This window comes from Mus caroli, unplaced genomic scaffold, assembly GCF_978045245.1.
Source record: "Mus caroli unplaced genomic scaffold, Mus_caroli_1 scaffold_9, whole genome shotgun sequence".
Classification (NCBI taxonomy): domain Eukaryota; kingdom Metazoa; phylum Chordata; class Mammalia; order Rodentia; family Muridae; genus Mus; species Mus caroli.
Window position 1 is genome coordinate 79,348,691 of NW_028227264.1, and position 17,846 is coordinate 79,366,536.

General features: G+C 55.0%; 1 protein-coding gene across 1 annotated transcript; it reads right to left on the reverse strand.

The window, feature by feature from the left end:
• Positions 1–5,005: 5,005 nt before the first annotated feature.
• On the reverse strand, positions 5,006–15,865 carry Klf16 (KLF transcription factor 16). Its single transcript, XM_021174538.2, has 2 exons — positions 14,891–15,865; positions 5,006–7,104 (listed from the first exon to the last, which is right to left on the reverse strand). Exons 1-2 carry the CDS (start codon positions 15,342–15,344, stop codon positions 6,803–6,805), a joined length of 756 nt encoding a protein of 251 aa, XP_021030197.1. The 5' UTR covers positions 15,345–15,865; the 3' UTR covers positions 5,006–6,802.
• Positions 15,866–17,846: the final 1,981 nt, after the last annotated feature.

Sequence of the window (17,846 nt, forward strand, 5' to 3'; positions counted from 1 at the left end):
CCAGACAAGCGCACTCCAACTGAGCTACACTCTGGAAACATGTTTGATTTTTTTGTTGTTTTGTTTTGTTTTTGTTTCTTGCTTTGTTCTGGGGTGTTTGGAGGGAGGCGACACTGTGAACCCACATGCAGAGGTTAGAGGAGCATACAGCTTCCCACCCCTTTGTTTAGTCTTCCATTTTCTTTCCTTTAAGACAGGCTTCTTCTCTGAAGTACTTCAGCTGGGCAGGCTGGCTAGCAAGCTCCCAGCATCTGCTTGCCTCCACCCCAAAGCCTAGGGTGACACACACCTGGTCATGCCCAGCTTTAAATGGGTGCTGGGGATTAGAACTCAGGTCCTGAGACCTGTGCACAGCTTTCTAACCCACTGAGCCCTCTCCCCAACCGCTTTTCTGTTTTGCTTTTGATTGAGGTAAGGTCTCATGTAACCCAGACTGGATGGACTTGCCCATTACACAGTGCTGGAGATGAAACGCAAAGCCTTGTGCTTGCTAGACAATTACTCCAGTCACTGAGCAACATCCCCAGACCCCCTCTTTCTGTTTGTTTGTCTGGCCAGGGTCTGGCACTGTAGCCTAGACTAATCTTGAACTTCTGACAGTTTTCCTAAATGCTAAGATTACAGGCCTGAGTCACCATGGCCGCCTGCTTTTTAAATTTTTAATCAATTTATTTGGTGTTTATTTTAAAAGATTCTCCTTCTGCACTCCAGGCTCATCTTATTTTCAAATCTATAAAATCCATCTGCCTCAGCCTCCGGGATCCTAGGATTACAGACTTGAGTTAACGCATGCAATTTTGGAAGGGTATTTTACCAGCATTTAACAATTCTCACAGAGAGAAGTCACCTAGATAAGCACTGGTGCATGATGAACATATGACATAGGCCCTGGGTTATTACACAGCCTCAAAAGCAATTCTGGTGGAGCACACCTATAGTCTCAGTCCAGTGGAGACAGAGGTGGGAACACACCTATAGTCTCAGTCCAGTGGAGACAGAGGTGGGAACACACCTATAGTCTCAGTCCAGTGGAGATAGAGGTGAGAGATTGACTCAGATCATTCTCAGTTACACAGAGAACTCAGGGCCAACCTGGGTTACCTGGAAACTGGTATTTTAAAATAAATAAAAGCTGGTTTTGTTTGTTTTTTGTTTTGTTTTGTTGATTTTTCAAGACAGGGTTTCTCTGTGTAGCCCTGGCTGTCCTGGAACTCACTTCGTAGACCAGACTGGCCTAGAACTCAGAATTCTGCCTGCCTCTGTTTCCCAAGTGCTGGGATTAAAGGTGTGTGCTACCACACCTGGCTTGTTTGTATTTTCTGAGACACAGTTTCTCTGTGTGGCCCTAGATGTCCTGGAACTCACTCTGTAGACCAGGCTGGCCTCAAATTCACAAAGACCTGCCTGCCTCTGCCTCTTGTGTGACAGGACTGTAGTCGTGCCACACCACCACCCATCAATAAAGATGTTTTTCAACATCTCCGGACTCCCTCAGCTTCCCACTCCCCAGGACGTTGTTGGAATCACTGGAGCCAGAGCATCAGATTGGGACAAAGCTGTGGAAATGGATGGTGGAAGCTGAAGCATAGCCTTCAAATGAGCTTCATGGTGCTGGGCTATGCATGGAAATGAGGTTTAAGTGCACTTTCATATTCTGTGTGCCTTTATAAAACTATTATAAACAACTGAAGGGGGCGGGGACAGGGCAGCTGTAATTTGGGGTCCAAAAGCAGGAGCTGTAGGTGACCCCAAGGCAGGGTCCCGCTATAGAAATACAGTCAGCCTGGCAGCAGGGCACCAAGATCAGCGAGAGGTGTTCCAGATGTGGCCTTTTCCCAACAAAGTCATTTGGCGAAGAGCCTGAAACAGTAGAGACTGCTTCTCATGCATGGTAGAAGAGCAAAGGGAGCCGACCCAGGCACGGTTACTTCTCAGTACTGTCACATATAACTCAGCCTCTGCGAATATAGTTATCAGGATAATATATATCTCATCTCCGACCTCTGTCAGACCAGAGGTCCAGAGCTGGTGTCCCAGCAAGACAACCTGCAGCACAGCACCTGTATGCTCACTCACCCGGGAGTTCGAAAGAAAGATCCAATTCTTTACGCATTTGGGGCTGTTGTCCAACTCATCAGTGCTGAATGATGGAGGCATGACATGTGTTTTCCTTTTGCTTGGCCTTGAACTCAACCATCTTGCCTGGCCTCCTGAGTAGCTGAGAATGACATACCCCTAGGCTATTATGTTTGGGGTTTTGTTGGTTTTTTTATCGGTAGGCTGCTGTGAACATTCTTTTTTTTTTGGTTTTTCGAGACAGGGTTTCTCTGTATAGCCCTGGCTGTCCTGGAACTCACTTTGTAGACCAGGCTGGCCTCGAACTCAGAAATCCTCCTGCCTCTGCCTCCCGAGTGCTGGGATTAAAGGCGTGCGCCACCACGCCCGGCATGCTGTGAACATTCTAAGCAGTGAAAATGACGTTGAACTTCTGATCCTTGTGGCTCCACCTCCCCAGCCCTGCCGTGCCCACCATTTATGATCGTGAAGAGAAACATAGGCAGAGGAAGGAACAATACAGCGCTTCCAGAACAAGTTGGGCTTGGTTTTTGTTTGTTGATTTTGTTTTGTTTTGTTTTGTTTTAGGGAAGAGGTTGGAATCCTAGGCGGGGATCCAACCTGACCATGCCCCCAATTCCTCACTAGGGGCCTGTAAGGGGGTTGTTCTGCCACACTCTTCTCAGAAGGATCTCTGAAATAATAAATGGAGATGGGAGACCACAGAGCTGGCCAAGCACCTTTAGGTGCTTACCAACAAAGATAAAAAGCACACCACTAGCTGGGCAGTGGTGGCGCACGCCTTTAATCCCAGCACTTGGGAGGCAGAGGCAGGCGGATCTCTTGAGTTTGAGGCCAGCCTGGTCTACAGAGTGAGTTCCAGGACGGCCAGGGCTACACAGAGAAACCCTGTCTCAAAAAAAACAAAACACAAACAAACAAACAAAAAAAAGCACACAGCCACCCAGGAACTTAAATATGTGTGTTCATATCAGCACTAATCACAGAAGCCAATTTTAAATTCAATTCACAATCTGTGCATGGACAAATGAATGATGAACACGGGAGTCTTGCTCAGTCCTAAACTGAAGGCTGTGACACATGACAGTATAGACTGGTTGCCAACGCCCCCTACTGCTGAGACCCTTTAATACATGTAGTTCCTCATGTGGTGACACCAGCCATTAAAGTCTTTCATTGCTTCTTTGCTACTGTTAGGAATCGTAATGTAAATGTAAATTAAGTGACCCATGTGAAAGGGCTGTTGGACTCCTAAAGGAGTCGAGACCACTCACTGGTGTGGAGATGATGTTTGGTGAGAGAACCGACACAAAAGGCCAAAGGAGTAAGGGACAGAAAACATCCAGAACTTGGGGTGCAGACTTAAGAAGGATGGCTGGGAAGGGGAGGTGATAGCTTATGGAGTAAGGGCTTATTTCGGCATAAAAGAATGTTCTGGATTTAGTCAGGGGCAATAAAGCAGAAAAAAGCAAGTGTATATAGTTGGGGCATATAGTGATGGTGGTGGTGGTGGGGAAGCAGCTCCTTCTAGAATCCCTCAGTGAGGAGGTGGGGGCGTGGCCAGCAGTTGAGACCCTCTCTAATATATGCAAAGTTCTGGACTCCATCTCCAGCACCATCGAAAGAGTTTTAAAATTACTAGAGACAGAGTTCTGGGGAGCTAAGAGCATTTGCGGTTCTGCTGTTGGAGCGGATAGCTAACCACATTTGTGGAACTGAGGGCCGCGTACATGCTAAACAAGCTTTCACCATTCAACTGCACAGCACGAAACTGCAGAGACTCTGACTGGTACAAGGACCACATTGTGACAAGGCATGGGGACACCATGGCAGGCGCAGAGATGGAGCAAACAGGCATCCAAAGGCGGCCCTGGAAATTCTTTTTGTGTCTTTTGGATGTATCTTGCTTCATGCCAGCTCCTGCTGGTCTCCTGTGCTTCTTGTAAACAGGGGGAAAGGTCTGAGGTCCTTGGGAGTTAACTCCATAAGCAGTCAGACCTTTTCCGTAGTATTCTCCCCTTGAGGGAGTTGCAGGTGGTGTGATTCAAGATGGTTTTTGGTCCCATGAGGAAGCCAAAATCTGATAGGAAGTATAGAGGACCCCAAAGTGGGTCAGAGACCCATGAAGGAGCTGGAGAAGCCAATGGGCTCATGGATACCTATGCAGGATGGTATGAATAGCACAAAGGCTGTGGGTTCGCCCCACCCAAGCGCTCCAGGAGGAGCCCATTTGGAGCAGGTTGGAAGGCTACACCAGGGGAGTGGCCGCCCTGAGCCAACATACTCGCAGTTCTAGTGTTGGCCACTAGGTGGAGCACAGTACCTCCTCTGGCACAGCAGGTGCAATGGGGCGGCTCAACTCCACCCCACCCCGTTCCAGGTCCCAGAGCTCAGCAGACCTCTGGGATCTGATGTCTTTTTCTCAAACACGGATTCAAGGTCTCATTGGTTCCTAAAAGCTCTCAGCCTCTTAAATCCCCGCTCACACCCCTTATTCTGCACCAACCTAATTCCAAGAGAGTATATGCAGTAGGCATTCAACTTGACATAACAAGAATGGCTTGCGTGGTGGGGGAGGTCCTGAGGCACCTTTTGACTAGAGCTTGTTAGTTCCTCCCACTACGTGCAGCTCTAGGGGTCCGTCCCCACCCCCACCTCCCCTGCTGGCTCCAGAAGGGGGCGGGAAGCGGACGCCCCCAGGCACCCTGTCACCAAGCTCTGGTTGCTGGGTAACGGGGCAGGCGGGTGCGCAGCTGCGCCAGGCGTGGGTGACTGAATTGTGCATGCTACTGTAGGCAGCCCCCCCCCCCCAGGGCCTCAGAGGGTACCAGCACTGCTGGAGTATATAGGCAGGCTGCCTCAGTTCCCCCAGGAGGCAGCTGGGGACCCTAGGGATCATGAGTACCAATCAGACAGACAGAAGGGCAGGTTTTTAAAAAGGGCTTCTTTAATTTAAATATATGGGTGAGAGGCCAGGTGGAATAGAGGAGAGGTGCGCCCTACAGAAAGAACAAATAAATCCCTTAGGACCCTTGTCCTGCCTGCCCTGCGTGCATCACCCTTCAATGGTTAGACCCAAGTCCCAGTTATCAATCAGAACCTGAAGTTGGGGGGCTGGGGGAGGACATCACGGAAAAGATCTGATTGCTTATGGAGTTAACTCCTAAGAACCTCAGTCCTTTCCCCCTGCTTACAGGAAGGACAGGAGGAGACCAGCAGGAGCTGGGATGAAGCAAGATACATCCAAAAGACACAAAAAGAATTGGCCCCAGCCCCCCACCCACCCTGCAAACTAAGGCATCTCATTTCTGTGGCCAAAGAGAAGGGGCGAGTGTAAGTACCCAGGAGGGGAGCTGGCCCAGGGCCCTCAGCCCAGCTCCCGAAGGGTGACCTCCCTCACGGTAGGCTCAGGTAAAGGTAGCATTACCCAAAGCCTCCCTCATTTCATGATGGAAGATTCTGGAACAAATGGGAATGCCAGTAACCCCCCACGGCCAACACAGGGCAGCTCAACTTTCTCTGTGTCCCCAGTTTCTTGGTGTGTGTGTGGCAATCCCTAATTGCCTTTCTAGAAAAGAAATCCAGTCTGCAGTAGTAGAGGATCCTACTGTAGACTCTCCTGAGACCTTCCCCACTCACCCCTGAGGATGATGGCCACACAAGGGGACCCCACTGGAACATGGAACTCAGAGCCTGAAAAAATAAATCTATCCTGTGCAAACAAAAATACCCGAGCTACCCCAGAAGGTCCAGGAGCTGAACGCCCTGTTCCCAATCCTGGAGTCCAAGGCCACCCTCTGCAGACACCGAGAGTGTGGAGCACATGACGGCAGACCAGAGCCCTGTATCCATAGCCCGATGGCCGCAGGGGTCCTATAGATTGTCTGAGACGCAATGCCACAAAGGCCAAACTCAGGGACCCTAACCCAGTGGGAGTAAGGAGGCTAAGCCCCAGGCACCAGACACCCACTGTCTCTCTCACACATATGCACACCCAGATAGGGGGAGCCAGGCCCCCCCACCAGCAGTCAGAGAGGACAATAAATAATTTCTTTCCCATCTGCCCAGCACCACACCCAAGGTGAGCGGGGATGTGGGGGATGCACCTCCACGTGCCCCACCTGCACGCCACAGCCCTAAGTTCTCTGAAAACTGTGGGTCTCCTGTACCCCTGGGGCTGGGAGTGGGGGGGCCCTTATTGAGGGCAGAACCTATGGACACCTGAGATTTGAGTACCCATGGAAGGGGGTCAGCCAGGCTGCACCCCCCCCATTTCCCTGAACTTCCGCCAATGGCTTTCAGTGGAGTGGGGACAGGTTGGGGCCCATGGGAAGCCCCAGTCACCTATGGCTCTGTGTACCTGTGTCCCAACCTGGAGGGGTGACTAGGGGGCTAAAGACAAGGAGTGGGGTTAGGCTTCATGCCCAACGCCACCCAGGAGGGAAAGCAGAGAGTGGCAGGAAGGGATAGGGAGGGCCTGCCAACTGACCATTTGGGGTCCCTGCAGAAGGGACAGGACAGTTAACCATGGCTATTTACAGACAGAACCTGAGGCCACCTCCCAGGCCCCCCAGGTGACCCAAGTTCATTCTCAGTCCCCTTGCTGCTTTCTTGAGGTGGGCTGGAACTCCAGGACACAGGCTCTCCAGAGGACAGATGTGTCCCTTGATAGAAATCCCTGCTGAGGCCCGGTAAGCAGGCCACTCAGGGTGGACACGTCAGGGCTCTACAAGCCAGCAGGAGCTGGGCTGGGGACAGGGCTAGGTGTGGGGCTTCCAGCCAAGCTGCAGGGCAGCGAGTCGCTGGGCGAGACGCTGCGGGCACCAGGTCGTCGCAGGAGTTCCGGGCGGAAGCCGGGATGTCGCCGGGCGTGCTTGGTCAGGTGGTCGCTGCGGGTGAACCGCTTGGTACACAGGGGGCAGGGGAAGCGCTTCTCCCCGGTGTGCGTCCGGTGGTGGCGGGCCAGCTCATCAGAACGGGCGAACTTCTTGTCACAGCCAGGCCAGTCGCAGGCAAAGGGCCTCTCACCTGGACAAGGAAAAGAGTGACCAGTGAGCACATGAGCGTAGGCAGGGGATGGGTCCAGCTATACAAGTGGCCCTAATCAACACTCCTTGTCATCTTGCTTCCATCTCCTCCACTAGAATGACAGACATGGGCCACCGAACCAGGCTGGTATTCAGAACCCAGAGCCTGCTGGGGGAGTAGTCTGCCCATCGAGCTACATTACCCAGTCCTATAGGTCTGTGGGAGGGTGGGAGTCTTGCTAGCTGCACCATCTAGCCTAGAACTGAAGGCAATCTAGCCTCCCAAAGGCTGGGCCACCATGCCCCTGGCTAGCCTGTGGTGTCTCTCTGGACACCACCCTGTCGCCTTCTGCCCAACTTAACAAGTCCTCAGATGTGTCCCCAACAGTGTCCAAATTGCACAGAAAGAACGTTTCTCCAGGTCCTTCCCCGACACCCTGGGCCACCTGCAATTTTGAATCATCAGGCCCAAGCTAGTTTCAGCCTGTGGATCTAAAGCTGGGGTGCAGCTTCGCGATCTCATATTCTACAGAGGTAGGAAAGGTCAGGCAGCAATTCCAAACTTAGCTTAAATTCAATTCCTGAGGGGGAGGGCAGAGCGCCTAGGGGGCGTGGCCTCAGGGAGTAGAGCCAGTCACACAGCAATTACTGCTGGACAGGGGCGGGCCTACTTGGCAACTTCCTCCACAAACCACTCCCACCGCCCTATTGACATCGCCCAGGTCCCGCCAGCCCAACCAAGCTCTCTGGTCCTCAGGAACCCACCCCCCCACCCCCACCCCCCCCCCGCCTCATCTCATGGTTAACATCCAAGGACCAAGAAGAGGCTGACTGGTTCACCCAGGACCCCAGTGCCTCGGACATGGTTTGGATGGCTCTAGGTTCCAGGTCTGGAGAGGAGGGATCATATGCACGGTGTATATCCAAAAGCCTAGGGTGGTGTGTGGACACAGTGTGGACCAGAAAGCCTGTGTACAATTCTGCTTGTGACAGAGTCCAGAGGAGGTTGGAGGCAGAACCATGCCACTAGTGACCCAAAGGTCTAAGCTCTGGAAGCCACAATGGGACTAGTACGAGGCCACCTCGTGTGGTCTCCAGACTAACCCACCGGAGATCAGGTACTCTCAAAGACTCATGTCCCTCAGGAAATGGCCAAGGGGCCCTCTAGACAGGACTCATGGAAGTGAGGAGAGGGAGTATAGACGCGACCAGAAAGCGGAACAGATACTATTCTATACCGAAGGCTGGGGTGACAGCTTAGGGGATCCCAGGAGAGAACTGAGGAAGGGGAGGGAAAGTGGACGGATCTGGAACTAGGTGGGCATCAGCCATCACCGCCCAGAAAGCAGGCAGCTGAAAATTATCTCCATCCCAGCCCCCTGCAAACCACACCCAAGGGCCCCTCACCATGGAGGTGCAGAACGCAGGAAACTGCCACAGGGATACCCAAATTCTATTTGGCATGAGGCAACCTGAGGTCCCACAGGCTACAATCCTAGACAGCAACGAAAGGGAAGAGGGACCATGTACCCAGAAGGCTGCCCTTGTCATTTCCAAAGTGTTCTCCTAAATGATACAAAATACTGGCTCCAGCCTGCGGGCCCCAGAAAGTACCCCTCCCCGCCACAGAGCACAAAGGGCTCAATCTGGAGGGGAGGGGCACTTGGTTATAGGGCTAGGTTCCTAGCTTTGGAACAAGACACCAGGTGAGAGAGCTGTGTCCGTACAAGGGGGACAAGCAATCCTGTCGCCATTTTGCGGACAGAGGACAGGGGGAGGTAAGAAGAAAGGGGACACCCCCTTGCATGCAATCGGCTTACTTCCCCTTTTGGAGCCTCCCTGTGGGGCTGGTGTCGTCCCCCCCCCATGTCCCCCTAGTTCTACTTTGTCAGGAGCAGGTTGCAGTGGAGGCGACCACTGCCAGCACCAGCCTGCTGGGAACACAACCGCTGCACGTAGTTCAGCGGTGGCGGCCGGTGGTGACTTCAGCAGCCCAACCGGCCTTGCTCACGTGGTCCTAGCTCCCGCCACAGGAGAGACAGAGGCCCGGGACAGGGTCGCCTAGCAGTGCTAGGAGCCTGCCAGTCCCAGCCCCACACTTGGGGGTTGGGAAGCGCACGTGTGCTCACCGGTGGTGGTTCGCCACGCTCACTAAACTCCACCCCACAACAATGGGTGCACAGATGCCAAAAGCCTGGCCTGGATGTGCTACGGTATCACAATACCCAAAAGGGTGCCGTGAGGGGTGGGGGGTGCTGCTGGCGAGGGAGTGTTTGAAAGACCAAGCTGCAGGAGTCCCTGGTCCGGTCCTGTGGAGGGGGGAGGGGAGGAATAGGTGGGTGGGGACTACGCTAGAAGGGTCCTGTAGGCGTGGCTGTGGACTTGACCCTCTGACTCGGGAAGGGCCAGGGTGAGCTAGGGACGCCTCTCTCTAACTCAGGAGCCTTAGGTACTCTAACACTTGCAGGTTAGGACATCCTGTAAACTTGCTCCAGGAGGGGAGTGGCCAGCAGAGGGGGACCTGAAGGTGCAGTTTCCATCCGGCCATGCCTGACTCTACCTGGGTCTAAACTCCTCAAGGGGAGGCCTGTTCTGGTGCTTAAGCCCAGCAGAGGGGGACCTGAAGGTGCAGTTTCCATCCGGCCATGCCTGACTCTACCTGGGTCTAAACTCCTCAAGGGGAGGCCTGTTCTGGTGCTTAAGCCCAGCAGCTGTATAGGGCTTGCCAGACTTCCACCTTGGCTGGCAGTCAATGATAAAGTCCAAACCTTGGCTCTGTAGCTGCCCACTACCGTTTCCCTGTGAGCATCACCTCAGGCTCTGTTGGTGGTCACCCAATGTGACACTTTTCCCTAACGCCAAGCTTTGAGCGGTGACCAGGTACTGAGTTCCCAATTCGGTTCCTGAAACTTCATAGCATGAGTCTGGCCTACAGCGGGTGCTTAACACTCGCCTGTGGAGAAGTCTGTGGGCCTGGATGAAGGCTCATGAACCAGGAAGGCAGCCTCCTCGATGTGTTCAGAATCCTGAAACTCCAAGGGGGGCTCCTAGCTCTCTCTTTACATAGAGGGGCAGTGGACTGGGAAGAGACCTCCTGCTACCCTAACGGAGGCAGATCCTTAGGACCCACAACCTTTACATATGCACCATGGTACACACGTGCCCATACACACAAGCACACAGTAAATACAAGTATTCTATGTCAGGTGGTGGCGCATGCCTTTAATCCCAGCACTCGGGAGGCAGAGGCGGGCAGATCTAGAGCCTGGTCTAGAGAGTTCCAAAATAGCCAGGACTACAAAAAGAAACCTTGAGGCCAACCTAGTCTACATTTTAGATCCCAAACTGTCTCAAAAGTTCATGAGTTAGAGCATGACCCAGTACCTCTTCTTCCCAGAGGGCCAAGCTACCTGATCACTGTCAGGAGCTCTTGAGACAGACAATAAGGACAACACCCCCATGGGACTCCCTGAGATGGACACCAACCCACCTCTCCAAAGGGTTGCCAGTCCTCTGGCTGGTATAATCTGCCTGCCAACTGCAGCCCATCTGGCTGCTTTTATCAGAAGCCTCGGTGGGGATGTGGTTATCATTCCAGCAATGTTGGGGGCCCTCACCAGCTGGAGAGCATGCAGCCAGCCCAGTTGCTGTGAATTGTAAGGAAGAGCTGAATTGACAGGGTGGTAGCAGTCCCCAAAGGCCACCTTAACCCCATAGGGCGTGACCCTCTCCTTTTTTTTTTTTCCCTTTGGTTTTTTCGAGACAGGATTTCTCTGTCCTGGCTGTCCTGGAACTCACTCTGTAGACCAGGCTGGCCTTGAACTCAGAAATCCGCCTGCCTCTGCCTCCCAAGTGCTGGGATTAAAGGTTTAAAGGCATGTGCCACCACGCCCGGCTGCTTTCCTCTTTTCTACAGGGTTCCCAAATCACCACTGAGGAATCTTGCCCCTCTGCCTATGGGTGACCAGGCTCCTTCCCATCCCATCCTCAGTTTCCCTGTTTCTCCTCCCGGAAACATCTTCCAAAAATTAGAACCATTACTTTGGTCTGATCAGAACACTAGGGGTGGACATAGCCTTCTCTGCATCCCACCCCGCTTCAGACATCGATGTCACCTCACCCTCAACTCCTCTCCCACCCTAATCCCTCCTCCATAAAGAGATTTCCTGATGAAGCCAAACAGGACTCTGAGACACCCCCACCCTTGAGATTAAAGGCAACACTTCAGTAGCCTTCAAAATCCCAGCCCTAGGGCCAGCTCAGTGTTCCCTCTCCAGCCACTCTGTTCCTGGCCCCACCCAGCTACACAGGCCTCCGCAAATCAGCCCTCCCCACCTTCCCACTTCATGGTTACTGGGGGGCAGGATGCCCACAAAGACCCTACAGTGTCCTGGTGACCACAGATATGAACGCTCCTTCAAACCTCTAATTTTTGTGTCGCTTCTTCAAACCTCTAATTTTTGTGTGTGCACCACTGTGTGTGTAGGAACACGCATACCAGGTGCATGCGGAAGTCACTGCCGGTGACAAGCAGGGACTCTCCTTCCGCTGTGCTGGTCTCTGAGATGCATCTTTCTTGGCCGTCACCCTTACCCAATTGAGCCATCATCACCCTTGCCCAGACTTAAGTTTCTCAGACTTAAGTAAGCAGGTTTTTCGGCTATCTGGAGATGAGCCTGAAGCCCTCCAGGAGGGCCAAGGCTGCAGAGCCCAGGACATCTTACTGTGAAGACCTGGTCCTAAAGGGGTTGAGACCCTGCCTGGATGAATGTCCAGGCCTCTCCTAGGTCTGGGTTCTATCTCACGAGACCATGTCAAGGACCCCCCACTCTCTGAGGCCCAGGGAAAGAGGATGCCAGAGATGGAGGGGGCTTGGCAAGCAGAACAGGAGCCAGCCTCTCCTCCCGCCCCCGCCCCAAGGCTAGCTCTCTCTGTATCCATAGCAACCACGTCAACATCTCCCACAGTCTCTAAAGTCCTTCCCCAACCCAAGCAGGGGCTGTGGCAACTGGAGTGTCAAGTTCTGCCTACAGCCTTTGCTGGGAGTGTCCTGTAACCCCCACCGCCAGCTCTCCTCCGCACCCCCAAGTACAATGAGGTGGACATAGCGGGGCTGCAAGGTGCCCTCTACCCGGTGCTATCTGTGCCTCCATCAGAGAACTAAACGGATCCAGGCCGTGGTCAGGCATGAGTGGGTACGTAGACAGGATTCTTTCTCCTAGTCCACAGCCTTAGGGCATGGCTCTGGAGGACCAGATCTACCCCAGGCCCTATACTAGAGATGAGTCCCACTGACCTGAGTGTATGTGGCCACACAGGCTTCCTAAGTCAGCAGTATGCCACCTTCACTTGAGGGTGGAGTAGCCAAATCCCCTGCACAGAGAAGAGACTGGGGAAGCCAGCTGTGGCTCTTTAGCCCTCAGCAGAAGACTGAAGCGAGAGGATTTACCTTGAGTTTCAAAGTTAGTTTGGGTTACAGAGTGAGAACATGTCTCAAAAATTGAGGCCTGGTGGCACACACCTTTTTTTTTTTGTTTTGTTTTTTCGAGACAGGGTTTCTCTGTATAGCCCTGGCTGTCCTGGAACTCACTTTGTAGACCAGGCTGGCCTGGAACTCAGAAATCCGCCTGCCTCTACCTCCCAAGTGCTGGGATTAAAGGCGTGCGCTACCACCGCCCGGCTGGCACACACCTTTAATCCCAGTACTGGACAGGCAGAGGCAGGCCAATCTGTGAGTTCAAGGCTATCCTAGTCTACAGAGCAAGTCCCAGGATTGCCCGGGCTACAGTCATTTAAATTAACTAAAAGGCAGGATGTAAGTTCAGTGGTCCCCAGACACCCCCAAAATGACATAAAGGTGCCCAGATCCAATATGAATCTCCGGATCCCACGAATGGCATTAATAAGGAGAGTTTGGGGACACGGTATCCCGTGTGTGCCCTGGTGGTCAAGGATGATTCAGGATCCAGTGTAGAGTGGAACCTCATACCCCACCTCATGGACCTGCCTGCCGTCATCCCTGGACCCCAGACTTCAGCTCTCAGGTCTCAATTTCTCTAGCATGGCAGGTCACCCTTTCCAGCTTAGGGGTGGCTTGCAGCCTTTGCCATTTGGGTAACAGAACTGCCTCCAGGTGTTCCAGGAGGTGTGTGTGGGGAGGGCGTTGGATTCCTCTGTGATCAACCTCAAGCTCTGGGAACTAGGAAGCCTGCTGGGTTGGAAGGTGTGGGTGGTGCAGTCTGAATCTGAAAGACAGGGTCCCTGGCTCAGCAGGCTCTCATCACTGCAAGGCCAAATTCACTTGGTGTGAGCCAGGGCACCCTGGATTCCAGTCTGTGGCAAAGAAAGACATCTTTCCCCATTCTCTCTCTCCCTCCCCTCAAACCAACTCCCCCCCACACACATACACACAGCCTTGCTACATGTGTGGCCCCCTCAAATGTTCTGTAGAGAGAAATGTGTATAAACAGGTGATATGGAGCTGCCCGTACATGTGGGCACCAACACGGGGGTAGCCCCTAGACCACAGGGGCTCAAGCCAGCAGCTCAAAACACAGTGAGAGGAGGCATCATCTATACCCGCTCTCTGGCTCAGTAGAATCCAAAGATGGCTCCTCCACCCCCATACCTGCCCTGAACATGCCTGGGGCCACCCACACACCTATGGAGGCTGTCCTAATCTCTCTCCCAGTGTGACCATGTTGGGAGCCGCCCCCCCCATCAGGCCCTCTTTGGGTGCCTTGTTGCCCACATCAACTGTATAAGTAAGGCAGCCTCTATCTCTTATATAGACAGGAGATGGCGAACCAAAAGCAAGTAAATAGGGGGATAACAAGCAGGGGGCCCTATCCCAGGGAGGCCTTGGAGCTGTTGACTACACCGCTGCTAAAGGGGTAGATTGTCAAACCCCAGTTAACATGGATAGACTCTTGGACAGGAAGTGGCCAGTAACTAGCCAAAGATTTGCCCCATCCAATCCGGAGGGATTGGGCATCCCAGAAACACTGGTGTGGCTAAATCTCATTGCCCATTCTGGACCTCGACCAGACCCATCACAGGTGTGTGGAGTGGGCCAACACAAAACGCAGGCGAAGAGTTGTGGCGAGGATTTCAATCCCACTGGATTGAAGATTCAAGCCCCAACTCCAGGTCCGGGTCGTGGCCTCGCTCCACCATGTTAAAGTACACAGAATGGAAAGAAAAATGTTCCGGGCAGCCACCCCTCACCACCGCTACGCTACCACCTAACCCTGAGCGAGAGTCTTCGCTGCCCTTCGGAGGGAATCCGCGCAGCTACCCAGGAGGCGGTAACCCGGATCTACCGACCCTCTTCACAGATAAGGAAACTGAGGCTGGGGGAGGGCCGAGAAAGAACTACGGAACCGGATGTTCCGACCACCAAGGGCGAGACCATGAGCGCAGAAAAAACAGGACAAGAATACCAAGCGAAAACGAAGGAGTAGGGGGCTGAGGACTGTGATCGCGCGTGGTGAACCCACCATGCTGGGGTAGATCCCGAACAACCTGCAATCGCGGGAGATTTGGCCACCAGGGCCGCCCTCCGCGCGCCGCCCGACCGCGTGGCCGCCACGCCTCCCCGCGCGCGCCCCACCCACCACGTCCCCGCCCTCCCGGCCGGCGGGCCGCTGAAGCCTGGGCGCGCCCCCCTCCCCGCCCCCCACGCGCCACGCAGTTTCGGGGTTCCAAGTGAGATGGGGGAATGGGGTCCGCGAGACCTCTCTAATGCACTCCCTGCATCCCACCTGTGTAAAATACGAGGGGCTTACCTGTGTGAGTCCGCAGGTGTGACTTGAGGTGCGAAGACTTGTAATAGGCTTTGGCGCAGCCATGGAAGGGACAGCGGTGGCTCTTGGCGGCGCCGGGGGCGCGGCCCGAAGAGGGAGACGAAGCGGCTGAGGAGGAGGAGACCGGAGAGGTGCCCCCCGCGGTGCTGGCTGCGGTGGCGACTACCGGCCCGCCTCTCAGATCAGCCAGGATGCTGGCGGCCAGCAGGTGGGGCGCAGCGGTGGCGCCTCCCGGCCCCGGAGCCGTAGCTGGCGGTGGCGGTGCCCCAGGGGTCCCCGGCGGCGTGGCCTCGCGGCGCGTGGCGCGCACATCCAGACCGGCAGCGGGGCCCGCGCCCTCGGGGCCGGATCGTCCGCGATGCACTACGGCTCCCGAGGAGATGGCCATGAGCACGTCGGCAGCGAAGTAATCCACACACGCCACGGCCGCCGACATGCCGGGCAAGGACGCGGACACACGGGATCGGCGGCGGGAGAGAAGCGGAGGCGGTGGGACCTACGCCCGTCCGGCCGGCAGCGGCTGCTGGAGTGCGGGAGGCGGAGGAGGGAAGGGAGGAGGAGGCCCCGGCGCGCCGCCGCCGCCCGCGCTCAGTCCCGCCCCGCCCCGCCTGACGCTCCCTGACGCACCGGAGCCCGCGGGGGCGGCCGCAGCCTGCCCCTCCTGGAGGACGCCCCCTCGGGGCTCAGTGGCCACGCCCTCTCCCCACCGCGGTCACGCCCCCTCCTGCCGCGCCCTCGGTCCTCCGGAGAGTCGCGCGCCACCGCTGATGGGCGGAGCTCACTCTGCCAGCTGCCGGTCCTCCCGCACTTCAAATCCCCCCCCTCGTGTACCAGCAGAGCACCCGGGGTCCCCTATCTCCCTGGATTGTGCCCTCTCCACGTAAGAACAAGCCAAAGGGAGGGAAACCGTTCCCCTGGCCTGGTACGCACTACCCTCACCGGTGCCCTTCCCGGATCGTCACCTCCCAACGCTTTGAGAGTTACGCCCACCCCCGCGACACGCCCACAAACCCCACCCCAGACTCGGATGCTCCGCCTCCTACCCCCAGTGCGCGCCGCACCTCCTCCGGGCGCGCGCTCCATCCCCTTCCCGGCGCGCCCACCACGCTGTGCCCGGTGCGCAGTCGCCGGGAACTCTTCCCCCCCCAACTCGTCCCTCCTCCCCCTCCACATTCAGGCACCGGGACGCGCCCCTGTCCGCGGTGTGTGTGTCGGGGGATGGGGGGAGTGCGATTCGCACGTGGCCAGGGTGGGGGTGCGGAAGCGCGCTGCCCCGCCCCCGGGCCACGTGCGCGACCCTCCCCCTCCTTCCTCGCCTTGAAACAGGGCAATAACTCACCAATCCTGACTCCCCATCTCTGAGTCCCCAAATGCCATTCTTGGCTTGGGGACAAAATATCCCGGAGGTGGAACTTGAGAGCGTAGGGTACCCACTACCCTGCCTAGCTGATCGATTCTGTAGAGTTCGTCTTTGCGCACCGGGATTCGAGAATCACTAGGCCTGAGGATAACCGGTATGGTAAAAGTGAACAGGGCTGCAATAAAAAGGTCTGACTCGGTCATCTATGCGAAGCTAGGGACACCGGAGTTGTGGTCGTTTCTTCCCTTCCTCACTGGGCCTTTGAGACTGGGACAGGGAAACTGAGGCTGACTAATGGAGCGATTGGAAACTTCCATGGATAATCGGCCAAGTTGTGAAATGATGGTCCCCTAAAAGCCACAGGCCCCAGGCGCCGATTGCGCGGAAGTAGGAGACCAGGCTCCCGCCCCTTCCTAACTCCCGCCGGGTTGCGGAGGCCATGCAGTGGCCCGCGCAGCCTCCAGGGGGCGAAGCACCCCAACCGACAGCAGTCTGTCGGTCCCAGCTCCATCATGTTTATTCCCCAGCAGAGGCTAACCGGTGGCAGAGGTCCTTGCTCTGGGTGTCATCTCTACCTTCCCCACCTGCACCCCGAGCTGACTTGGTCAGGTTCCAGTGCTCTGCCGTCTAATTGGCCATGTTTCTCTAGGCCCCACTATACTTTGTGTTGTCACCGTGTCTCTCAACGACAGAGGTTGGATACTCTGGGGGACCTCTGCACAAATCTAGCTGGACAGAAATGGGCAGGTTACACAAGTCCACGTTGTTCAGGAGTACACACCTACCCATCTTTCCATTGCTTGCCCTCCAACAACCAGAACCCTGCGATCCTGCCCAACTTCTGTGGCTTTCTGAAGGCATCTTTTGCCCTCCTTCCCGCCACCTGAAGAGAGGAGCCATCAGGATGAATTGGTTCATGATGCCCCGCCTACTAACAGCCCTATAGTGGTAAGGTTGGTTGTACAACCACCAGGTGGTGCCACTTAGCGTGCCCCAAGCACTCCTGAAGCACATTTGTGTCCTAAGGGTTTAAGCCTGTGAGAGCCGGCTGTGAGCTAATCCTGCCATTGCACGTAGCAGCCCTCCATTACCGTTCATGCATATTAGCCTCATACCCTAAGCCTCAGACACGAGGTGCATCCGGTTGTTGACCTGACCCAGGATAGACCTAAAAACAGTCGCCCTACCTTACAGATGGCACAGTCGAAGCTGGAACCCTGCTGAGGACTCTGGGAAAATATCCAGCCTGCTCCCACAAGAGACAGCTGGTAAGTCACTCTTTCTGATGGTATCCCTGGGGCTCAAGCACTTGGTCCTTGCTAGTCCCACGGGGGAGCTCTGTTTTGTCCTTTGTTTTTATTTTCATACAGGATCTACGGGAGTTAGGGGGACAGGTCTGACACCCAACATTTGGCTACATGAATTTCAGGTCTTTTTTTGACACAACTCTGGCTGACCTATAATTTATTCTGGACTCAACTCAGCATGCCTCTGCCTTCTGCGTGCTGGAATTAAAGACGTGACCACCACACCAGTCCCCCAAAGGTGAACTATTAAGGACCACGTTGAGAGCTTTGG